At 42.7% G+C, this 20,433-nt stretch overlaps 1 protein-coding gene across 1 annotated transcript in view; it reads right to left on the bottom strand.

Moving 5' to 3' along the window:
• LOC126481776 (cytokine receptor-like) overlaps window positions 1-11,962 on the bottom strand; it is a 274,432-nt gene extending 262,470 nt beyond the window's left edge. The window contains exon 1 of the mRNA XM_050105731.1: window positions 9,851-11,962. Coding sequence (XP_049961688.1) covers window positions 9,851-11,664 — 1,814 coding nt within the window. The 5' untranslated portion in view covers window positions 11,665-11,962. The remainder of the gene's footprint in view (window positions 1-9,850) is intronic.
• Between the last annotated feature and the right edge of the window lie 8,471 nt (window positions 11,963-20,433).

Genomic DNA, 20,433 nt, shown 5'->3' with positions numbered 1-20,433 from the left:
TGTCGCCCCCTTATTGCGCTTAATAAAACGCTGATTATGGAAGGATAGAACACATTTTCCAGATATGTCTACTGTGTATAGGAGAGAAATAGTTCGGAGACGATGCTTCTGTCAGCATAACAGTGCACCCTGTCATAAATCAATGGCTTGTGGAGAATAACATTGCTGAAATGAATTGCCCTGTCCGGACTCCCGATCTGAATCCTATGGAACACCTTGGGGATGAATTAGGATGTCGATTCTCTCAGACACCAGCGTACAACATCACAACCTTCTCTAGTTTCGGCTCTTGAGGAAGAATGATGGCAAGTCATTCCTCCACAGCATTCAGACGCTTCACTGAAAGTATTAGCAGTAGAGTTCAAGCCGTCATAAAGACGAAGGGTGGACACATCCCCTGTTAATGGCCACTAAAAGATACTTCTTATCAGTTAGCGTACATGTATATTACACGTTAACAAATACGTATTTTTCAGAAACGCTCGCGGAACCTACGTACTAACAGAGTATTTACGTTCGTAGACTGCTATTGTCAAATTAAAAGACGTATGTTGCTGCAGAGGCAGATGCAAAATAACAAATGAAATTGAAAGATGCCGCTTGTGCTACAGAGCAGTCCAAATTCAACACACATACTAATGATGTACTGTATCAGAATTATCAAAAAATGGTTCAAATGGCTCTGAGCACTATGGGACTCAACTGCTGAGGTCATTAGTCCCCTAGAACTTAGAACTAGTTAAACCTAACTAACCTAAGGACATCACAAACATCCATGCCCGAGGCAGGATTCGAACCTGCGACCGTAGTGGTCTTGCGGTTCCAGACTGCAGCGCCTTTAACCGCACGGCCACTTCGGCCGGCTCAGAATTATCAAAGATGCTATTCGCAAAATACCTGGCTATCGAGAACGAAATGTAATCGACCGACAAATTTCATCAGCAAACTGCACGGTGCCTGTTCAAATGGTTCAAATGGTCTGAGCACTATGGGACTTAACATCTTAGGTCATCAGTCTCCTAGAACTTAGAACTATTTAAACCTAACTAACCTAAGGACATCACACACATCCATGTCCGAGGCAGGATTCGAACCTGCGACCGTAGCAGTCCCGCGATTCCGGACTGCAGCGCCTAGAACCGCACGGCCACCGCGGCCGGCAACGGTGCCTGCAATTACGACCGTGTGTTACGCGACTAAGATTTCGACTGCAACTTGAAGCTAATAACGGCGTTTGTAAACAACTGGCGTAAAATGGTGCCTGGTTTGTTCGGCGCACGGGTGTTCAAAAGCAAAACGGTGCACGTCGGACTACTGGAAGGGAAACGTCCCAAGCAACTTCTTCGTGACAAGTTGATCACAATGTTTTACGCATGAGTTTTCTAAAGAAAACTAAACACACAATAAATGTAGATTATAAGGCCAAGAAAACGTAGATCAAGCACGTGAAGAGACATATGAGTAGCTACTTCAATACGATGCCCTTCACTATGTGTAAAGTACTTCACGTAAACAGCGCAATGATAAGTAGTAACTCCTGATATTATACTATAAACACAGATTTAGGTGCGAAGAAGGTAGGTAGAGTGCAAAGGCTTGCCTTTCATGGAACAAGTTTCTTGTTTTTGTCTTTTGCAAGAGATCTGCGAGAGTTCAATTGCACGTCTAACTTAACGTGAACAATGGTAATCAGTAATTCTAACTTGGGAAACGACGAGCTACACTAAAATCCACGTTTTCACCTAGTCTCGAGCCATTATTTCTTGCAATTCCCGCCGACAAACGTCTCATATTTACAATAAGAGTTAAGAAACAGTGTGTTAGATAATCAGACCTATAACCAGATGATAAAGTTATTCACGTTCTAAATGCGGAGCCACCGTCAAAAAAGAAAGTTAGGTCCGCCATACCTCGAGGAAGGATGGCGTGTTACGGTTCACGCTATACGCAAACAAGATTAATCAGTCAGCGTTCGTAGTTCTCTATGGTAGTTCTGAGGCAACACAGTGTCACAAGTATTGACAGTTAACTGACATCTTCTCGGCCTGATAACTATTTATAAAATTCTGTTGTAATGTGTCTCTCCTGTTTGGACGCGGAACTTCGAATTGCTGGTCTCCGCGATGTTTCAGACCAGCATTCAGCTAAGGGGAGAAGATATGGATCCCCATTGTCGAGAACCTGGTTGTGCTTTGTTACGATAACAACAAAAAAACTGAAATCAAAGCTTTGTTACTGAGCATGTAATTGATGCAACGAAAATTTTTCGTATGCTTCACGGGGAGGTTGGCGGCGTACATGGTCCGTATTACACGGATACTTGTGTTGCATCCAGCCAGAGAGTAATTTAACCATCTATTTTACAGACAATAAACTTTGATCTGAGAAGACTTATAATGAAAAATAAATGAGAGTTATGCTTCTTTTTTTTCGAGAATGTTAAATATTTCACATCCCTGTATCCGACATTAATAGAGCTACATCCTAAATAAACATAAAGGTGTTACTGAAAATAATAATCTCACATATCACCGAATTTAGTGCATATCATCACGGAATGATAACATCTCTGATCTAACAGCTAGAATATTGTTCTACAAGTCCAATTAATTAACACTATTATCTACTGAAAATTGTAAACAGAACTTGTATATTTATGAGAAGAGTGCGTCAAAGCTATGAGAAAGATAACATTTTTACGAATTTTAAAAAATGAAAAAGAAAGGTGTCACTGCCAATTAACACACCTAGATGAAACTTGGACCATACATAGAAAGAACTGCTACAGCACGTGAAAGAAGGTAACTGAAAAAAAATACGCAATGAGGCCAACAGAAATGACACTTTTATTCAAAGACAACAATTACTATGAATATATCACGAAGCGTTGTTAAAAATTCTGTCACAGGTGCAGTACATACGCTTGGCGACTAATTTCGAACCAACTGGTTCATTCTGAAGTCTGACCTACAGGAGCTGCACTGAAAGTGCCTGATCTTAATAACGAACATCACAATGGCAGTACATGCTTTACAAAGTAATCGTAGATGACAGTCACAGTCAACATGTGCCTACTTAGCAAGTCAGTTTGATTCTGACTTGCTGACTAGGCATATGTTGACTCTGAGAGTCATCTACGATTACTTTTTGAAGCATGTATTGTCACTGTGATGTTCGTTACAAAGATCGTGTCCTTTCAATGCAGACTCTGTAGGTCAGGCTTGAGAATGAACCAGTTGGTTCGAAATTAGGCGCTAAACATGTGCACTGCACAGGTTTGTTAATAAACGCTTCATGAAATATTTAAAAGAAAGTTACTGGTCCTGAATAAACAAAATGTGGAAACAAAAATTATACTGAAGTCGACGCGTTAATGATGTACCCCTTGATATTACAAAGAGAGCGGCGTAGTTCTTAATAGGGTGTGTGATCACCACGGGTGTCTATCAGTTCAGGAGAAACACGGCGCACGGGTGTTAATCAGCAGAGGCCTGTAGCAAAGTACGCGTGCAAAGACTGGCAGCGACACATCATGTGGAAGTTACTTTCGCCCCTAAGTCCTTAAGATGTATGGTCTCTCACCGGGTTTTGTAGAACTCCGATATCTACAAATTTATAAATGACGTAATCAGGCTTCAAGAGAATTTTTATCTGTTTCTGTTTCTTTAATAGATATATTGCGCATTTATTTTGGTGGATCTGGATGCTATGGTTGCTACTACGATCCATGGTCATTATTTCCTGTGGCCATCATTATGTTCCTATTTGCTGCGGATTACTCATATTTGTTGTTAATACATAAATCATGTTTTCGCAACCATTTACATTTCGAGTAGGCTCCTGAACTAATTGTTGCCGACCGGTGTGGCCGTGCGGTTCTAGGCACTTGTCTGGAACCGCGTGACCGCTACGGTCGCAGGTTCAAATCCTGCCTCTGCAATGGATGTGTGTGATGTCCTTAGGTTAGTTAGGTTTAAGTAGTTCTAAGTTCTAGGGGACTGATGACCACAGATGTTAAGTCCCATAGTGCTCAGAGGCATTTGAACCATTTTGAACTAATTGTCCAGAATAATTTACTGAAAAAGCATTCAGTACGACTTCGGACGACCTTCTGAGCCTTCCACCGACTTTAAACACGTCTTTTCGCCAACATACCGAGGGGTCAACGTCAGTGTGGGCAGTAGCTGTGACAGCTACAGTAGTGGAATCGGTCTGGGAACACATGGAACGTGCTGGACGTGCCTTGGACACCTACTTCTGGAGCCTCCTTTCCCAACTTCCAGTGATGCCTATTGACAACAGCCTCAAGTAGCGTGATTGAAGTCAGCGCCGCCTGGAGCTGTGAATGAAGGGCTACCAACTCAACCCGCATCTGAACATAGCAATCACAGTCCTCACTAAACTCAGTGGAGCTACACACTAGACAGTTACTAACATGTGGAACTGTGCCTGATAACGACACAGACACACACAAAATTTAACAATTTAAACTAGAAAGCGGACAGGTAAGTCACATTAAGTCGCTTCTTACTGGGAGCTCATAACAACTCACAAACGAAACGGTGTGCTCCGATGTCCTGCTGCAGGGACGGAAGCTACCACCTAACTGAAGTGTCAAACAACAGTAACTGTGGCTGTTCAAACACAAGCAAATGCCTGTCGCGATGTAAACGGTGGAACTACATGCTTTAAATTATGGGAATGTGGCGCTTCTCGGAGTATTATACGTCCACTGTCAGACAGGTTCAATTAGTATCGATTTACCAGAAGAGTTTATTATGACAGATTATTATTAAAAAAAAAAAAGGTTCAAATGGCTCTGAGCACTATGGGACTTAACAGCTGAGGTCATCAGTCCCCTAGAACTTAGGACTACTTAAACCTAACTAACCTAAGGACATCACACACATCCATGCCCGAGGCAGGATTCGAACCTGTGACCGTAGCAGTCTCGCGGTTCCGGACTGAAGCAGCGTATAACACATTAAGCTTATAATGTATACATGATTTTGAAAAGCACTGTTTGGCTACTGAAAGACTGCACCACAGATTATTTATAAAATCGTATACAAAAGCAGCACACATAATGCATTAAAATTATATGGCTCACCCGACACTGCTAGTGGAACACTGCGAAACGTACCGCGTGATTGTAAAATAACAGTGATCGGTCTCAGATAACTGTGTACGTCAACTGATGTGCACCAGTGTCGCAACCACTGCTAGCGCAAGAAGTTTGTAAGTTAAATTTCTTAGGCTCGAGACAATACATTTGTATAACAAAAAACACCTTAAGGAGGAAAGCCTCCACAGCAACCAGCACTGTTTTCCTAAACATCTGCGCTTTTCAACACGCGTAAATCAAAGGCACAAGCGAAAGGAAGCAATTGGAATTGGTAATTATAGACTTTAGAAAAGTTTTAACTGAATGCCCCAACGACGAACACATGAGAAAATAAGTTCGAACGCGATCTGTAGAAATTTGCAAACAGATCGCGAACTCATTTACAGGCATAAAGCCTTGCTTTATCAGGACAGAAAAGAATTCTGAGTTTTTATACGCAAGTATGTTAGCTTAATATTAATTCGTGCTCTATGTTAATAACTTAATGGATTCGGTTAGTTGCAATCTCAGCATTTTCGCAGGTAACGCATTAGTATGCAATTATTTGATATCCTACACTGTCGCCTTTAATTGCGGAGCATACGATCGGAAATAAACTACAGTCCGATGTGAAGACATAGTTCTACTTTTAAATAATGGAAACTTAATTTTGTGTATGACGTGAAAGAAAAAATCGCTGACACGATAAATGCCTCATGAATGTGTATCGAACCCGCCTACATCAAATGCTATCTTTCACTTGCGACGTAGAGATGATGTGCCATTACACAGTGTGCAGAAAGAACAGAACATTAACAGTGTTTATTCTGTTTCTGCTTGTGACATGTAGGTTTCGTTGAAAGATGAATCTTAAGCGTAGGCTGAGGTGAAAGTTACGCTGGAAGACGACAGCCAGCCTGTGAGTTGGCGACGCCAACAAACGTGATGTAATGAGAATGGTTGTAATTCTTGTAAAGGATCGCATTTTAGGCATATTAGATTTTGATGAACAGTTTATATTTGCCGTATTGATGTCGTCATGTATCAAAGCTGACAGTGTATATCGGTAGGTCCCGTGCACACCTACGGCCTATCCAGGCAGATTTAATTCACTGTTAGGAAACTAGGAAGTTCTTGCATAAAACAGATTGCACAAAAATACTTGAGATGTCTAAATACTGTTCAGTGTGTGAGATCTAGCAACACCTGGATCTAGGGGGTTGCCAGAACAAGATAAGGATCATGTTCAAAGACACCCTCTCAAAAAACGAAGTATACAAAAAAAAATGGCTCTGAGCGCTATGGGACTTAACATCTGTGGTCATCAGTCCCCTAGAACTTAGAACTACTTAAACCTAAGTAACCTAAGGACATCACACACATCCATGCCCGCGGCAGGATTCGAACCTGCGACCGTAGCAGCCGCGCGGTTCCGGACTGCGCGCCTAGAACCGCTAGACCACCGCGGCCGGCAAACTAAGTATACAAACTCTAGTTTTACTATGGAAACTACAATATTCCAAAATGTCCTACACATGTCTTCCGTGAATCCGCTAGGTTAAAATTATACTAATAACAGCTCTTGCGGAGGCATATTAGCATTCTTCCACATAGCACCAGGAAACGGAACTGGAAGAAACCTACATGTATGAAACAATACAAAATGGGCGTAACCAATCATAAATAACACCTGTAAAAAAGATTTAAATTACTCCCATGACCGGTTTTTGGCCGTCATGCTCATCTTCAGATGGCTACGTTTTTTCCATCACATCTGCAAGTATCGTCAGCAGCATGACTTCTGCTTCTGTACGACATGAAAATATTTTTGTGGTTAGCGCCACTTACTGTGCGGTACGGACGGCTTTCATACTGGGTGAGCCAGGAGAAAAGGTACATGCTTCGAGATGTGAAAGTATTAGTGATTGTGAAAAAAAAACACTTCATACAGATGCATGATCTATTCCGAATGGTTTCAAATGGTTCAAATGGCTCTGAGCACTATGGGACTCAACTGCTGAGGTCATTAGTCCCCTAGAACTTAGAACTAGTTAAACCTAACTAACCTAAGGACATCACAAACATCCATGCCAGAGGCAGGATTCGAACCTGCGACCGTAGCGGTCTTGCGGTTCCAGACTGCAGCGCCTTTAACCGCACGACCACTTCGGCCGGCTCCGAATGGTTTCCGCGAGATAGAACACATTGAATATCACTTTTGTACGCTTTTCTTGGGTAACTGGAAAACCGCTCCTTCCAGCGAAAACCTGTCGCAGTACAAAATAAAACTACATTAAATTTCCTACAAAACGGGGCCTATTCATTTTCTCGCTAGGGATAATAATTTGCACGAAGAGAGAACGCATGGGCTATGGCTTTGGTAGTTTCTGTAGGCTAATTTGAGGTAGTTTCCCAACCTGATAAAACACAGATGTCCTGTATCAAATTGTCTCAACTTCCTGTACACTACTGTGGTTTTTGTAAACAATGGCAATGTTTGAATACAACAAAAAAATAAATATTAACGTATACTAAATGTTTTTACCTCGGAAACCCATTCGGAATAAGGCTTACGTCCAAATGAAATCTTTTTGTTCAGAAACACTCATATGCATATAACTTTCCTCCTGACTGACCCTGTATGCTAATGTGTGTGTCACTTAAACAAGGCACGTGACACAAATGTAAGTGTGCAAAACTAATATACATTAGGTGATTTCAGTCGTATATACCATTAGCATATTTGTAGAAAACAATTCGATGCCGCGCCGATACACCGATGACGTCATTAACATGGAGGAATACTAACAAATACGGTGCCCCGAGAACCAAGGGCGAAAATTTAAGCCAAACAAAAACCGACAAATCATCGGCACCTTCTCGGGAATAGGTGCCATTAATCATAAGTATAGAATGCGATATAAGTAACCTACAGTATATGCGAATGTCTTGACATATTCGTTGGCTTCGTAAACACATTATCAAACAGTTACCTCCCTACTTAAAATAGTTCTCGAAGTAGCTACTGTTCAGTCTGTCACTACAACCTCCATAAAAAAAAAAGTGCCGACGGTGCCTTTAGTGGTCATAGCGGAACAGCAGTGTCGCGATTTTAATACACTAATATCTAAGCCAGTATCCCCCCCTCAATGGCTTCCCTTCGCTACTCGCTCTGGCTTCATTCCATGAAAAGCAAGTGTGCCTAGCGACTGTATTTATTTAGAGTGGTAAATGGTACAGACATCAGTCGCTCAGTCTGTGGTCATGTGTAATGTAAATTGCAGTAAATATAAGTTAAGACATTAAAACCACTTATATTGCACAGAGTCCTAACCGGGCTACTGACGTCAAAGGCTTAATGTTTTAATTAGCATATATTGCACTGGAGATGGCCAGACAGTGACCGAAATCTGGATATGCAATATGCATTATTTGCGACTGACTGTACTTTTTCCCACGTGGAATACAATCTAGGCTAATACCCTTAAGAAATGAAAGATTTATTGTAAGCAAAACGCACGTACACCTACAAATGATCATACGCAATCTACGTAACGTACGACATTACATTTGCAGTATTTACCCAAGGAGAGATTCACACAGCATACATCACCAAAAGTGGTGCAAATTACATAAATATCGTTACGCACTACAGATGCCATACTGCCATCAATACTGACCAGGCACTGAAATAAGTGTAGCCGTCTGAAGTTGGCCATAAGAACCCGAAGGTGATCAAAGCAATCAAATTTGGTTGCGGTCAATTACCTTAAATTGACAACGAAGGCGAAACAAAGATAATTGTAAGTCATTTTTTTTCTTCATGACACGATTCAATGGCTTCAAATAGAGGGACTAGTGTAGCAGGGGATACAACCCGTCGGCTTTGGACAATGACGTCACAAGTCGCCAAACGAGAAGCGATTCTTCTTAGTGTTGTAGCTCCCTTCAGTAGCTGATAAGTGTTTTTTGGCTTTTTTTAAAAAAATCTCACGAGATAGAATAAACAGATCCACTTTATTAAGCAATCAGTTAAAAAACGAAACTGAAACATAACAGCAAAAGCGAAAATGATAAACTGCTCTCTGGCGACTTGTGACGTCATTGTCCAAAGCCGACGGGTTGTATCCCCTGCTACACTAGACCCCAAATAGATCAGTGGTCTACATGAGTATTTCGTTTACCGGATGTAGCCAGCTGCCTGCTTTATGCTTCAGTTCGCTACTGGCACTAGCGTAACAAGACACTGAACGCATACGTCATAAATGACAACATGGCTATTTACATGTCGTTCCAGTAAAAAGCACACTATAGGTCATTGTAAAAACACGTTTAGCATACACAAACACAATTTTTTTGTTTTTTTCTGTGATATTCAATGACACAAAGGTGTACATGCAACACGCGGTGTGCTTTTTGCTCGAATATCTTCGAAATAGATAAGGCACTCAGCTACAGCAAAGAAAAGAAACACTCGCGTGTATCACTAATCCACCTGAATATAGACAGGCAACTTCCCTAACACGCATTGTGGAACAAATTAGAAGTACGACGTAAACAGTAGCGGTTTCGAAATAACAGACCAGCAGTGACGTAATATGGTTAATCTCTAATTGGTTAACAGCTACGGAGTTCAACAAGATTCGGAATGGATACAAAAAATACAATACAAAATAAGCTATGTCACGCGTTCAGCTGTGATTCATTATGCATACGTGTCGATAAAGATGAATGACAGCTCCTCACCTGCATTCTGGTTTCGTGGGCCCGTCTATGGCGCAGTACTGAACTTGATAGTGGGCGCTCTTCAGTCCATTGAGGCAGTCCACCTTGAAGCTGATCTCCAGAAAGGTGGCCGCCGTCTTGAGCACGATCGGCATGGAAACTCGACCGTACACGCTGTCCGGTCTCAAGGTGCAGGTGACCCACGTAATGCCGCTGCTGGCGTTGCCCGCGTTCACAGCCACGCCGAATTCGTACACCTTCCCGGGCCTCGTCTGGATGGTCGCTTCGGCCTTCTCGCTGCTCACCACCGCCGAGTTGAGCAATCCCGAGCAGTGCACACTGGTGAGCTGCTCATTCTGGCACCAAAACACTGTGAACGTCTCTGCCTTCTTCGTCCCCACTTCCGGAAAAGCCCTGTCCCAATTCAGTTGTACAACACCGTTCTCTTTGACGACCGTGACGATTCTCGAAGCCTGAGGCGGTGTCCGCACCTTCTCGGGTATCAGTATAACGGCCGGTTTTGAGCTGCCCTCTTTGTTCACCGCATACACGGAAACTTCATACGCGTTCAGCGAGAGGTTACTGAACCTGGCGTACGATGACTTGGGTTGGGGATCCTCGAGTTCTGGCTTCGCTGTGCCGACCTCTTTGGCCACAACCTTGTACCGGAAATCGTCTCCATTCTCCCGGCAGCGAGGCAGCCTCTTCCAGAAGATGAGAACGTCGCGCGTAGACTCCTTCCCGATGATCTGGAAGCTGCCCGGGGCGAGATCTGGTGGAGATGTGGGAGGCATCGGTTCCGTTCTGAAAGTAAACGTCGCCGGTTCGGACCACACGTCGTCCCCCTTCGCCTTGGCCGGAGCTATATACAGCCGCACGTCGTACAGAAAATTCGCGTACGGCAGGTCGGTGAGATTGAAAGACGACCTCTTCCAGTTGAAATCGGAGGTGTCCACTTGCTTCCACTCGTCTGTCGTGTCGCACTCTGACGTCTCCGACTTGTACAGGAGTTTGTACTTCAGCGGCAGCGGCTTCAGGTTCGGATCTATCTGCCAATGCAGGTACACGCTACTGGTCGTTTTCGATGAACCATTCAGAAACTCCGGCTTGTCCAACAGTGCGTGTGCCCACTGGTTAAATTCGATTTCCTCGAATGTGTGATTGCCGAGAACGTTTTCTGCAGATATTTTGAAATAGTAGGTCTCATCCTTCTCGCGGTACAACGGATCTGTTTTACCGTCCCAGTAGCAGTACCCAAAATTTGGACTGTTCTTATCTGGGCACTTGACGCCGTTGAGGTATCTCGTCTCTGGCAAACCGTACGTGTAGCTGATGCTGTAGGTGGTTTTTATCGGGTTCTCGGGAACCTGCCAAGTGCAGTTGAGATTTTTCAAGTGTCTAGAAACACACGTGAAATTCTCAATCTTCAGATCCCCCGGTGGGTACCCAACATCGACGCGGTTCATGCAGACGGTGGTTGGCTCTCGGCCGCTGGGTTTGAGCAAACAGTAATAGTAGGCGTTGCCTGCGGGTTCAGCATGTTCCATGTAAAGGCGTGCCGTGGTTGAATTCACCACCTGTACATTTTTCGAGGGGACGGGGGACCCGTTCCGCTCGAACGCGATGTCGCTGGCGTTGCTTCCTGCGGTGGCCTTGTGTTCGGCGTCCAACACACACAGTATCTCCAGGGGCTTACCGTACTCCACTGAGATGTCTCCTGGTGGCACGGTATACCCTGGCTTGTCTTGCAGCTGCATACAATTGTCCGCACTCGCACATGCTGTCGCCACCAGTATCACTAGGACGGACGGCCACAGCATCGTAAGATGCCTCATATCCTCAGCAAACCAGACATAACAATACTTGAATGCAGTTGGCAGCACGTACGCGACGAGCTGCTCACTTCTATCGCTGTAAGGCTGCTCTTTCTAAATTGACCGAAGAGACACAGAATAAAAAATGAGTAGGGTACTGCTACAAGGCGGCAGGCACAAAACAGTCGGATTGCGCACGTCTACAGTAAACAATAAACACACACGCTGAAAACAAGAACGCGAACACGCGCGGAACGCAACTACGCGACGCACTTTCACGGTACACACGACCTCACCCGGAGGCGTCCACTCCGCAACTGTTGAGCTGCTCGACTGCGGAGCTGCTGCCGAATCCTGCCGAGCATTGACGAGGGAAGCCGAAAGCTCATCGGCGCATGCGTAGAGCGGACCGGAGCAACGCTTCTGCGATGCGCGTGGCCTTCCCCCTAGAGGCAAACAAAACCCGGGCCGTATTTTGACGCCAAAAACAACAAACGGTGCGCGCACTCCTTTCCTGGGAATTACAACGTCGCAGGCGGAGCTGCTTAGAAGTGATGTATGCCTGCGAATTCCATTCTTTTTCTCACCGTCACCGTACAAATACGGCACCTATTACATTTCTACCTGCAAACGAAGTCATAATCTTTCCTGTTGGAGTGACAATGCATCACTGCAAGGCTTTGCATGTCCGAAAAAAAAAATACGTTATGTATTTTATGGTATCCCTTTGTCTCCATGCCAACTTAAACAAAAACGCATTAATGGTTCACACATGCATCAAAACAAATAAAGGTATCAATAAATTTGTGACATTTTGGTATTTAATTGTTTAAAAAGAAAACAATGGGAAGTTCAGGGCCGGCCGGTGTGGCAGAGCGGTTCTAGGCACTTCAGTCTGGAACCGCGCGACCTCTACGGTCGCATGTTCGAATCCTGCCTCGGGCATGGATGTGTGTGATGTCCTTAGGTTAGGTTTACGTAGTTCTAAGTTCTAGGGGACTGGTGACCTCAGATATTAAGTCCCATAGTGCACAGAGCCATTTGAACCATTTGAAAATCCAGGATGGAACGTAAAAATATTGTGAAAAGGAACGTTGCTACTCACCATAGAGCGCAGATGCTGCGTCGCAGATAGGCACAACAAAAAGGTTGTCACTAATATAGCTTTCGGCTAGTAACGCCTTCGTCAGAATTAGATGACAAACACACACATTGTGGTATTCGCTATTTTTGGCTTCATTAAAACAGCAAGTAGTTAACACTTTCAGCCAGAAGGCAAATACTTGTTCATAAAGAATGATTATTGTATAATAAGGCGTCGCATGGCGACGGTGGAATTTCCTAAATAATGTAATTCATCGTCTTTGGGCGGCAATATAAACAGAAGAATACGGATCGATATGCGATCCTTCACTATTTTGTTAGCTGGAGAACAAATGAAGCCCTGAGCGCTAAACACTTGTACTGTTTTTCTCAAGGAAGACAGACGCAGATTGTGGTGATCTGATCTAATTTTTACTACATGTATAAAAACGAGCTCCGTCTAAGTTTGAGAGGCGTGTAAAAAGAAGAACTGTTATAACTTATCGTGACGACGCACGGGCGACTCAAGAGGACAATGAGTATATAAAAGAGCGCTAAATGGACATGAAACGGACATAAAAATCTACCGTCATTGTAGTACTAAGCATAAGGTACGATATATGTTTTAGTTATAATAAATATTTGTTCTGGAAATATTTAATCATTTAGCAGCGCTCATTCCTATCATCTCCTCAGTATTATTTTCGTTTTAATTATGCATCTTGCTAAGATTACAGAGAATTTCCCTTTTGTGTGAAGTTACAGTCGTTCTTGCGCCCTTAAGAACTTCCTGGTCCCTTAGGAAACTGTTTGTCATAACAATAACTTCACGACCGGGTATGATCGTATCTACGATCATGAAGTAATTAGACGATAATGCAATTTCTTCAAAAAATGGCTCTGAGCACTATGGGACTTAACAGCTATGGTCATCAGTCCCCTAGAACTTAGAACTACTTAAACCTAACTAACCTAAGGACAGCACACAACACCCAGCCATCACGAGGCAGAGAAAATCCCTGACCCCGCCGGGAATCGAACCCGGGAACCCGGGCGTGGGAAGCGAGAACGCTACCGCACGACCACGAGATGCGGGCAATGCAATTTCTTAATCAATAGCATGCTAGCTGTGACTACTTCAAGCCACGCGAAACTGCAAGTAAGGGCTATTCACATTTCATAATGCAATATTTTATGACAATGGTCAATCCATGATTCTTACGCCAATTGTGATTGATAAAACAGTAAGAAATCTCAAAATCCAACTTTTCCATTGAATAACAACATCACTTTTATTTTGTTACATCACAACATACACACTCACGCAAACGCAACTCACACACGCATGCCGCGCGGGATTAGCCGAGCGGTCTAGGGCGCTGCAGTCTTGGACTGTGCGGCTGGTCCCGGCGGAGATTCGAGTCTTCCCTCGGGCATGGGTGTGTATGTTTGTCCTTAGGATAATTTAGGTTAAGTAGTGTGTAAGCTTAGGGACTGATGACCTTAGCAGTTAAGTCCCATAAGATTTCACACACATTTGAACATTTGAACTCACACACGCATGATTGCTGTCTCAGGCAACTGAGGCCTCAGTTGCAGTCATGGGTGTGTGAGTTGCGTTTGCGTGAGTGTGTATGTGTGTGTTTGCCATCTAATCCTGACGAAGGCGTTACTGGCCGAAAGCTATATTTGTGACAACCTTTTTGTTGTGCCTATCTGCGACTCAGCATCTCCGCTCTATGGTGAATAGCAACTTTCCTTTTCACAATATTATTATTTAAAAATAGATACACTAAAAATTACATAGTACAATATTAAAAACAAAACGGAAGATGAAATAATGACAACAAAGCTGCTAGGTGCCAGAAACTATTCACAGTCACAGCAAGAAGATTACAATGTCGTCCGCAGAGTGACAGAAAACTATGGTAAAAGTAACAGCCGGAACTCCAGTGACGCAGAGTAACAAAACGGTTTTTCAGTTTCAGAATTTTGTTCAATGCGCCTAACGAATGGATGCAGTAACAACAAAAAACTTGCTCAGATAACTTTAGGGACAACCGTCGATATTTCGACAGGAGCACACGCTGCCATTTTCAACGCAAAACTGCAGCGTGTAAGCGCTGTGCAATTGGATTTTTTTTTTTTTTTTTTTTTTTTTTTTTTTTTTTTTTTTTTTTTTTTTTTTTACAGTTGAGAAAGCAGGATCGACGCAGAATTTAAACAAAAGCCGCTATCTCTATTTATAAGGTTACTTGCTAATTTAATTTCCACAACTTACTTAATAACACTATCTCAATAGCTGGAAGTGCATTCCCGGCGGGATCAGGGATTTTCACCTGCCTCGAGATGACTGGGTGTTTGTGTTGTCCTCATCATTTCATCACCGTTAATGATAGTGGCGAGATTGGACTGAGAAAAGGTTGGGAATTTGTACGGGCGTTGATAACCGCGCAGTTGAGCGCTCCACAGACCAAACATCGTCATCAACATCATCTGGAAGTGCATGCCAGAATCTCCGTGTTGTTATATTCCATAGGATGACCGGCGCCAAGACAAGGTTCTGCAGTGGCGAATTTGCTCGGCTGTTGTAAGCGTGTGTGACGCTTATGCTCAGTACAACGGTGTTCCACAGCTGTCCTCATAGTCCGGCCAATATGCGACATGCCACAACTGCAAGGAATACGGTAGACATCCGTCTTATCAAACCAAGCTCACCATTTACGGAACCTTATAGAACGCTGATCCTAGTTGTTGGTCGAGAAACACACTTCATATCATATTTCCGCAAAATACGACCATGCCTGTTCGAAATGCTCGCTGCGTAACGCAAAAAGGCCGTAGACGATGGTGCCATCTCGTAATTATCATCACTTCATTACTCACTCAGTGCACAGTTAGTCGATAGCGCAACGCACATCTAATATGTCTTTCGCTATAAACATTTTGAAGAAGGATGACTTCGAGATGGCTCAGCTGACAAACTCTCAGGTCCGAGATGACATGGGCCCTGTGAACCAAGGTACGAACTACCCCTTCACGTTGAGCCGGATATTGACAACTACCAGCCAGCAGATACAAGTCAGTGTGAGTAGGCTTCCTGTAAATGGCATGTCCAAACTTGCCATCCACCTTCCTCCTAACCAACACATGAAGAAAGGGAAGACAGCCATTCTTTTCCATCTTCATCGTGAAACCACTATTCGGGTGAACTGAATTCAGGTGTTCTAAAAAGTCGTTCAAAATGTCACTGCCATGAGGCCAAATGGCTCAAATGGCTCTGAGCACTATGGGACTTAACATCTGAGGCCATCAGCCCCCTAGAACTTACAACTACTTAAACCTAACTAAACTAAGGATATCACAAACATCCATGCCCGAGGCTGGATTCGAACCTGCGACCGTAGCGGTCGCGCGGTTCCAGACTGTAGCGCCTAGAACCGCTCGGCCACTCCGGCCGGCCCTGAGCCCAAATAACAAAAGACGCTCTTAATGCAGAGGCTTACGATCTGTATCTTGAAATTACAAGATTTTGCCATGATTTGTTTAACGTCAATATCGATGTTGTATGGTCACAAATTAATGACTATTTAGAGAATTATAAACAAGGTGTTATGTACAGGCATGAAAAGAAAATCAGTAAGCTTTTCTGCCTTTTTCGAAAAATTAAAAAAAAGTGACCGTGTATTTTATCACAGAGTTTTAAATAAGACTAATATCAATTTTACAGAAGCAGAAACTAGTCGGTTAGAACAAGGGCTTAAGTATAATGTTAAACCAGATTTGACTAACAAGTAGGTCGTGCAGAATGTCCTTGTAGACCTGAAAACTGGTTTAGACTGCATAAAAATGGATAGTGCTGTGCAAACTAGGATTCCTTATGATGTAACAAATGTTTTTAGTAAATGTCAGGCTGCTTCCCATAATGCCTCATGTAATGACAAGGTCTTGATTAGAAATATTGATAAGAAACTTAAAGATAATGACGCTCTTATAACGAAAGCTGATAAGGGCTCTTCATTAGTAATTGCATGTAATGAAGAATATATTTCTAAAACCATATCTTTTTTAGAAGAAAATGGTATTTCTAGACTGCAAGTCGATCCTACTCCCTTCCTCCAGAAAGAAATCAGATCAGCTGTTAACAACGCCAATTTCTTGCTTAAGCCATTTCACAAAAAGTCACTTATTAATATGAATCCACAACCTCCCAAATTATGAGCGCAGTTTAAGATACATAAGCTTGACCATCCCATTCGTCCGATTTCGAACAGTCAGAACAGTGCTTATCATGAGCTTGCTAGATTTTTACATGATCGGCTGAAAAAGTCTTTTGTCTTCACTCACTGCTGTTCTGTCTTCAATAGTGCTGCTGTAGTTCGCAAAGTAGAGGATATAGACTGTGATCAGGCTACTTCATTGTTTCGTTAGACATAAAAAACCTTTACACCAATGTTCCCATGCAAGAAACTTAAGATTGTGGACGAAAATCTGCGTAGGTTTGAGAAAGATATCTGTGATGAAGAAATTACAGATTTTATGAATTTGATCACCGTTGTAGTTAAGTACAATTACTTTCAGTTTAATGGGCAACTGTTCCAACAAAATGACGGCCTAGCCATGGGGAACCCGCTAGCCGGAATTCTTGCCAATATTTTTATCAATTCGTTAGAGGTGAAATTCTTTACGTTGTTTTCAGCTACAGATCTGGGCATTTTGTGCTACTGTAGATACGTTGACGATCTATTTGTAGTCTACATAGGTCCTCCTGATGGGATCAACCACATTTTCAATCTGTTTAATGATCTTCATGATAATATTAAGTTCACTTGTGAACTAGAAAATGAAAATCGTCAATTAAATTTCCTCGATCTTACGTTGTCATTAATTGAAAACTGAATTTCCTTCAACATTTTCCGTAAAGAGACTCAAACTGATTAAATCGTTCCAGCTACTTCTACGCAGCCAGCCTCTCACAAAAATTCTTTCTTTTTCTCGGCTATTCACAAAGCACTTACATTCCCCTCTCGAAAGAAAACTTTAATAATGAGATTAATCTTACCAAAACCGTGGCGGGTAATAATGGTTACGAAGCTCGGTTGGTAGATGATATACTCAGAAAGAAGATTGGCAAGAATGGTACTACACTTGTTTCTCTCATCAGCGTCCCAGAAAAATCGGAGAAAAAAATTCTTCTCAATTCCATTTTTAGGTCCAGTGTCATACCTGATTCAAAGGTTGCTTCGGATTAAATACAAATGTAATATCGCCTTTTCTACAAATAACAACTTGAGAAAAAATGTCATCCATAATTTAAAGTCAACTACTAGCCCTCTACAGAATTTTGGTGTCTACAAGATTTCATGTGACACTTGCGGTGCCTATTATATTGGTCAAACAGGACGTGTCTTTTTCAATTCGCTGTAAAGAACATTTTCTGAGGAAAAACGGTTCGTGTGCCCCTAATTCATCTTTCGCAGATCACCTTTTTATCACAGGGCACTCTCCTAAAGGAGTTGAGAAGTTGGAAATTTTGCATATTGAAAAAAAGGCGTAAACTTGATATTTTGGAGGAGCTGGAAATTTTCGAGCATTTACTTTCGAATGACGGACTTTTTCTCAACGAGCGGGTGCAGTTGCGCGAAAGAAGTTATTTCAATGGTATAAAGCCGCTGCTTGACGAGATCTAACACTTTGATGCACCAACTACTTCTTGCAGATTCAGAGATACCTTTTCTTTCTACTTTTTACGGCTCATACAAGTAAATTAAAAAAAACTTTTTTGGTTCTTATAACGTGTCTATTATAACAAGCAGTAATGTCATGTAATGGATTATTTCGTATATGTCTTCTTTATGCATTTATTCTGGAATTTTTGTACTACAGCCAGTCATTCATTAGTTGTATTTTATATTATGCAGCAACCCGCTACTGTAATTACTTCATGTACACCGTACAGGTGTTTGTTTATTTCCCTCTCTACAGGTACGAGAGATGTTTACAAAATACCTTGTTTTACCAATTAGCCACCAGATGGCGGTATTGTCTTGAAGTTGCCGTGGCGCACAAGTCATGTTTCAGTTTTGTGTTGACTGTAGCAGAGGACACATGACAGCCCCTAATGGCTTGCACCTCTGTTGCATTTTATTTTAATTCCGACTTTCTGACGCTGTCAGGTATGACCGCAGCTTTCGTATTTTTTTTGTACGTTATGCTGTAACATTTAGTTTTCATTTTGTCCAAAGAAGGTGTCCCTTGTGACACCGAAACCTCGGTTACAAATTGTGTTCGCAACTGAGGGCTGTGTTTTTCAAAATTTTGTAATAGTATCGTCTACGTATCTGGGGAAAAAAACACGCAGGTTTCAAAACCTCCGATTTCAAGGCATGTTCCTCGAAATCTTCCATTAACAAATTGGCAATAATAGGTGACAACTGGCTTCCAATCGCTGCTCCATCTTTATGCTCGTAGAATAAAAAGTCACTGAATAAAAAATAAATCGAAGTCAACTTATGTCGAAATAGGTTTGTTAATTCAGCGCCAACCCAAATCTCAATCAACCGTACTGAGTCAGACAGGAGTGAAGAGATACCACATCAAAAGCTTTCTTTTAGGATTGGTTAAACGGTACTTCATGGTCACAGTCTGACTGTGAATTTTATTCTGTAACTGCCCGACATTTGGCGAAGATTGAACGTTTCCGTGGCTCGGAGTCTAATACTACATCTCGACGTTCTGTGATCAATCTCACGGAGGGAGCTTTTGACGACGCAGCTTTACCCATGCTAAGGGAAAGGCTTAATTTTGCACCGATCCCAAGCGTTTGCCAGTGGTTGATTTTATTAGTACTGTTGAACAGGGTGTTTCTAACCTACCTCCTGATGCTGCAGAGGCGGCTAGGAGGCAGGCGTGTCGTGTCTTGACTGGCACACGTCCACCCAATAGTAATATCACAAGAGCTGAAGGGCTACGTTATGTTCAGTTAGAGTTGATCCGGATATTGTTATTTTACCTGCGGGCGAGGGCAATACTGCCGTTGCTTTGGACGAGCAGGGTTACGTTCAAAAGACGCAGTGTTTACTGTCTGATTCGGTGTATTTATAGGAATGGCGCTGACCCGACAAAAAATGTTGAGTCTCCTGAAGGAAAGTTTCTTATCACAGGAGACCATCAGGGGTATTAATACTCATTGTGTTGCTCGGCCTTGGCTATACGCAACCATGCCCCCCCTCCCCTCCTAGAGTCCACGAGACAGGAGTTCCTCTTTGTCAGATTGTGACTAACATTGGTGCTCCGACATGTCGTGTAGAAAAACTCCTCGGTACTCTGTTGAGCCCTACAGTAGGTCGGTTTGAGCACCACATTAAGAACTCGGCGGCTTTCTTACGTCCATTAGAGGGAATGCGTTTGAATGACTCCGATATGCTAGTAAGTTTTGATGTGCTCTCTCTCTTTACTCGTGTTCCTCCTCCTGATTCGTTACGTCTGACAGAGGTTAGGTTTGGTGCTGAATTAACGAACCTATTTCGACGCGTGTTGACTTCCACTCATTTTTTATTGAATGACTAGTCCTACGACCAGACAGAGTTACGAAAGGAAGCCGGTAGACACCTATTACTGCCAATTTGTTAATGGAACATTTCGAGGAACGTGCCTTGGAGTCGGCGGCTTTCAAACCTGTAGGTTGCACTCCCGTCGAAATATCGG

The sequence above is a fragment of the Schistocerca serialis genome, chromosome 5 (assembly GCF_023864345.2).
Source record: "Schistocerca serialis cubense isolate TAMUIC-IGC-003099 chromosome 5, iqSchSeri2.2, whole genome shotgun sequence".
NCBI classification, from domain to species: domain Eukaryota; kingdom Metazoa; phylum Arthropoda; class Insecta; order Orthoptera; family Acrididae; genus Schistocerca; species Schistocerca serialis.
The sequence above is the reverse complement of the archived record's forward strand: the minus strand, read 5'-3'. Positions and strand labels throughout refer to the sequence as shown.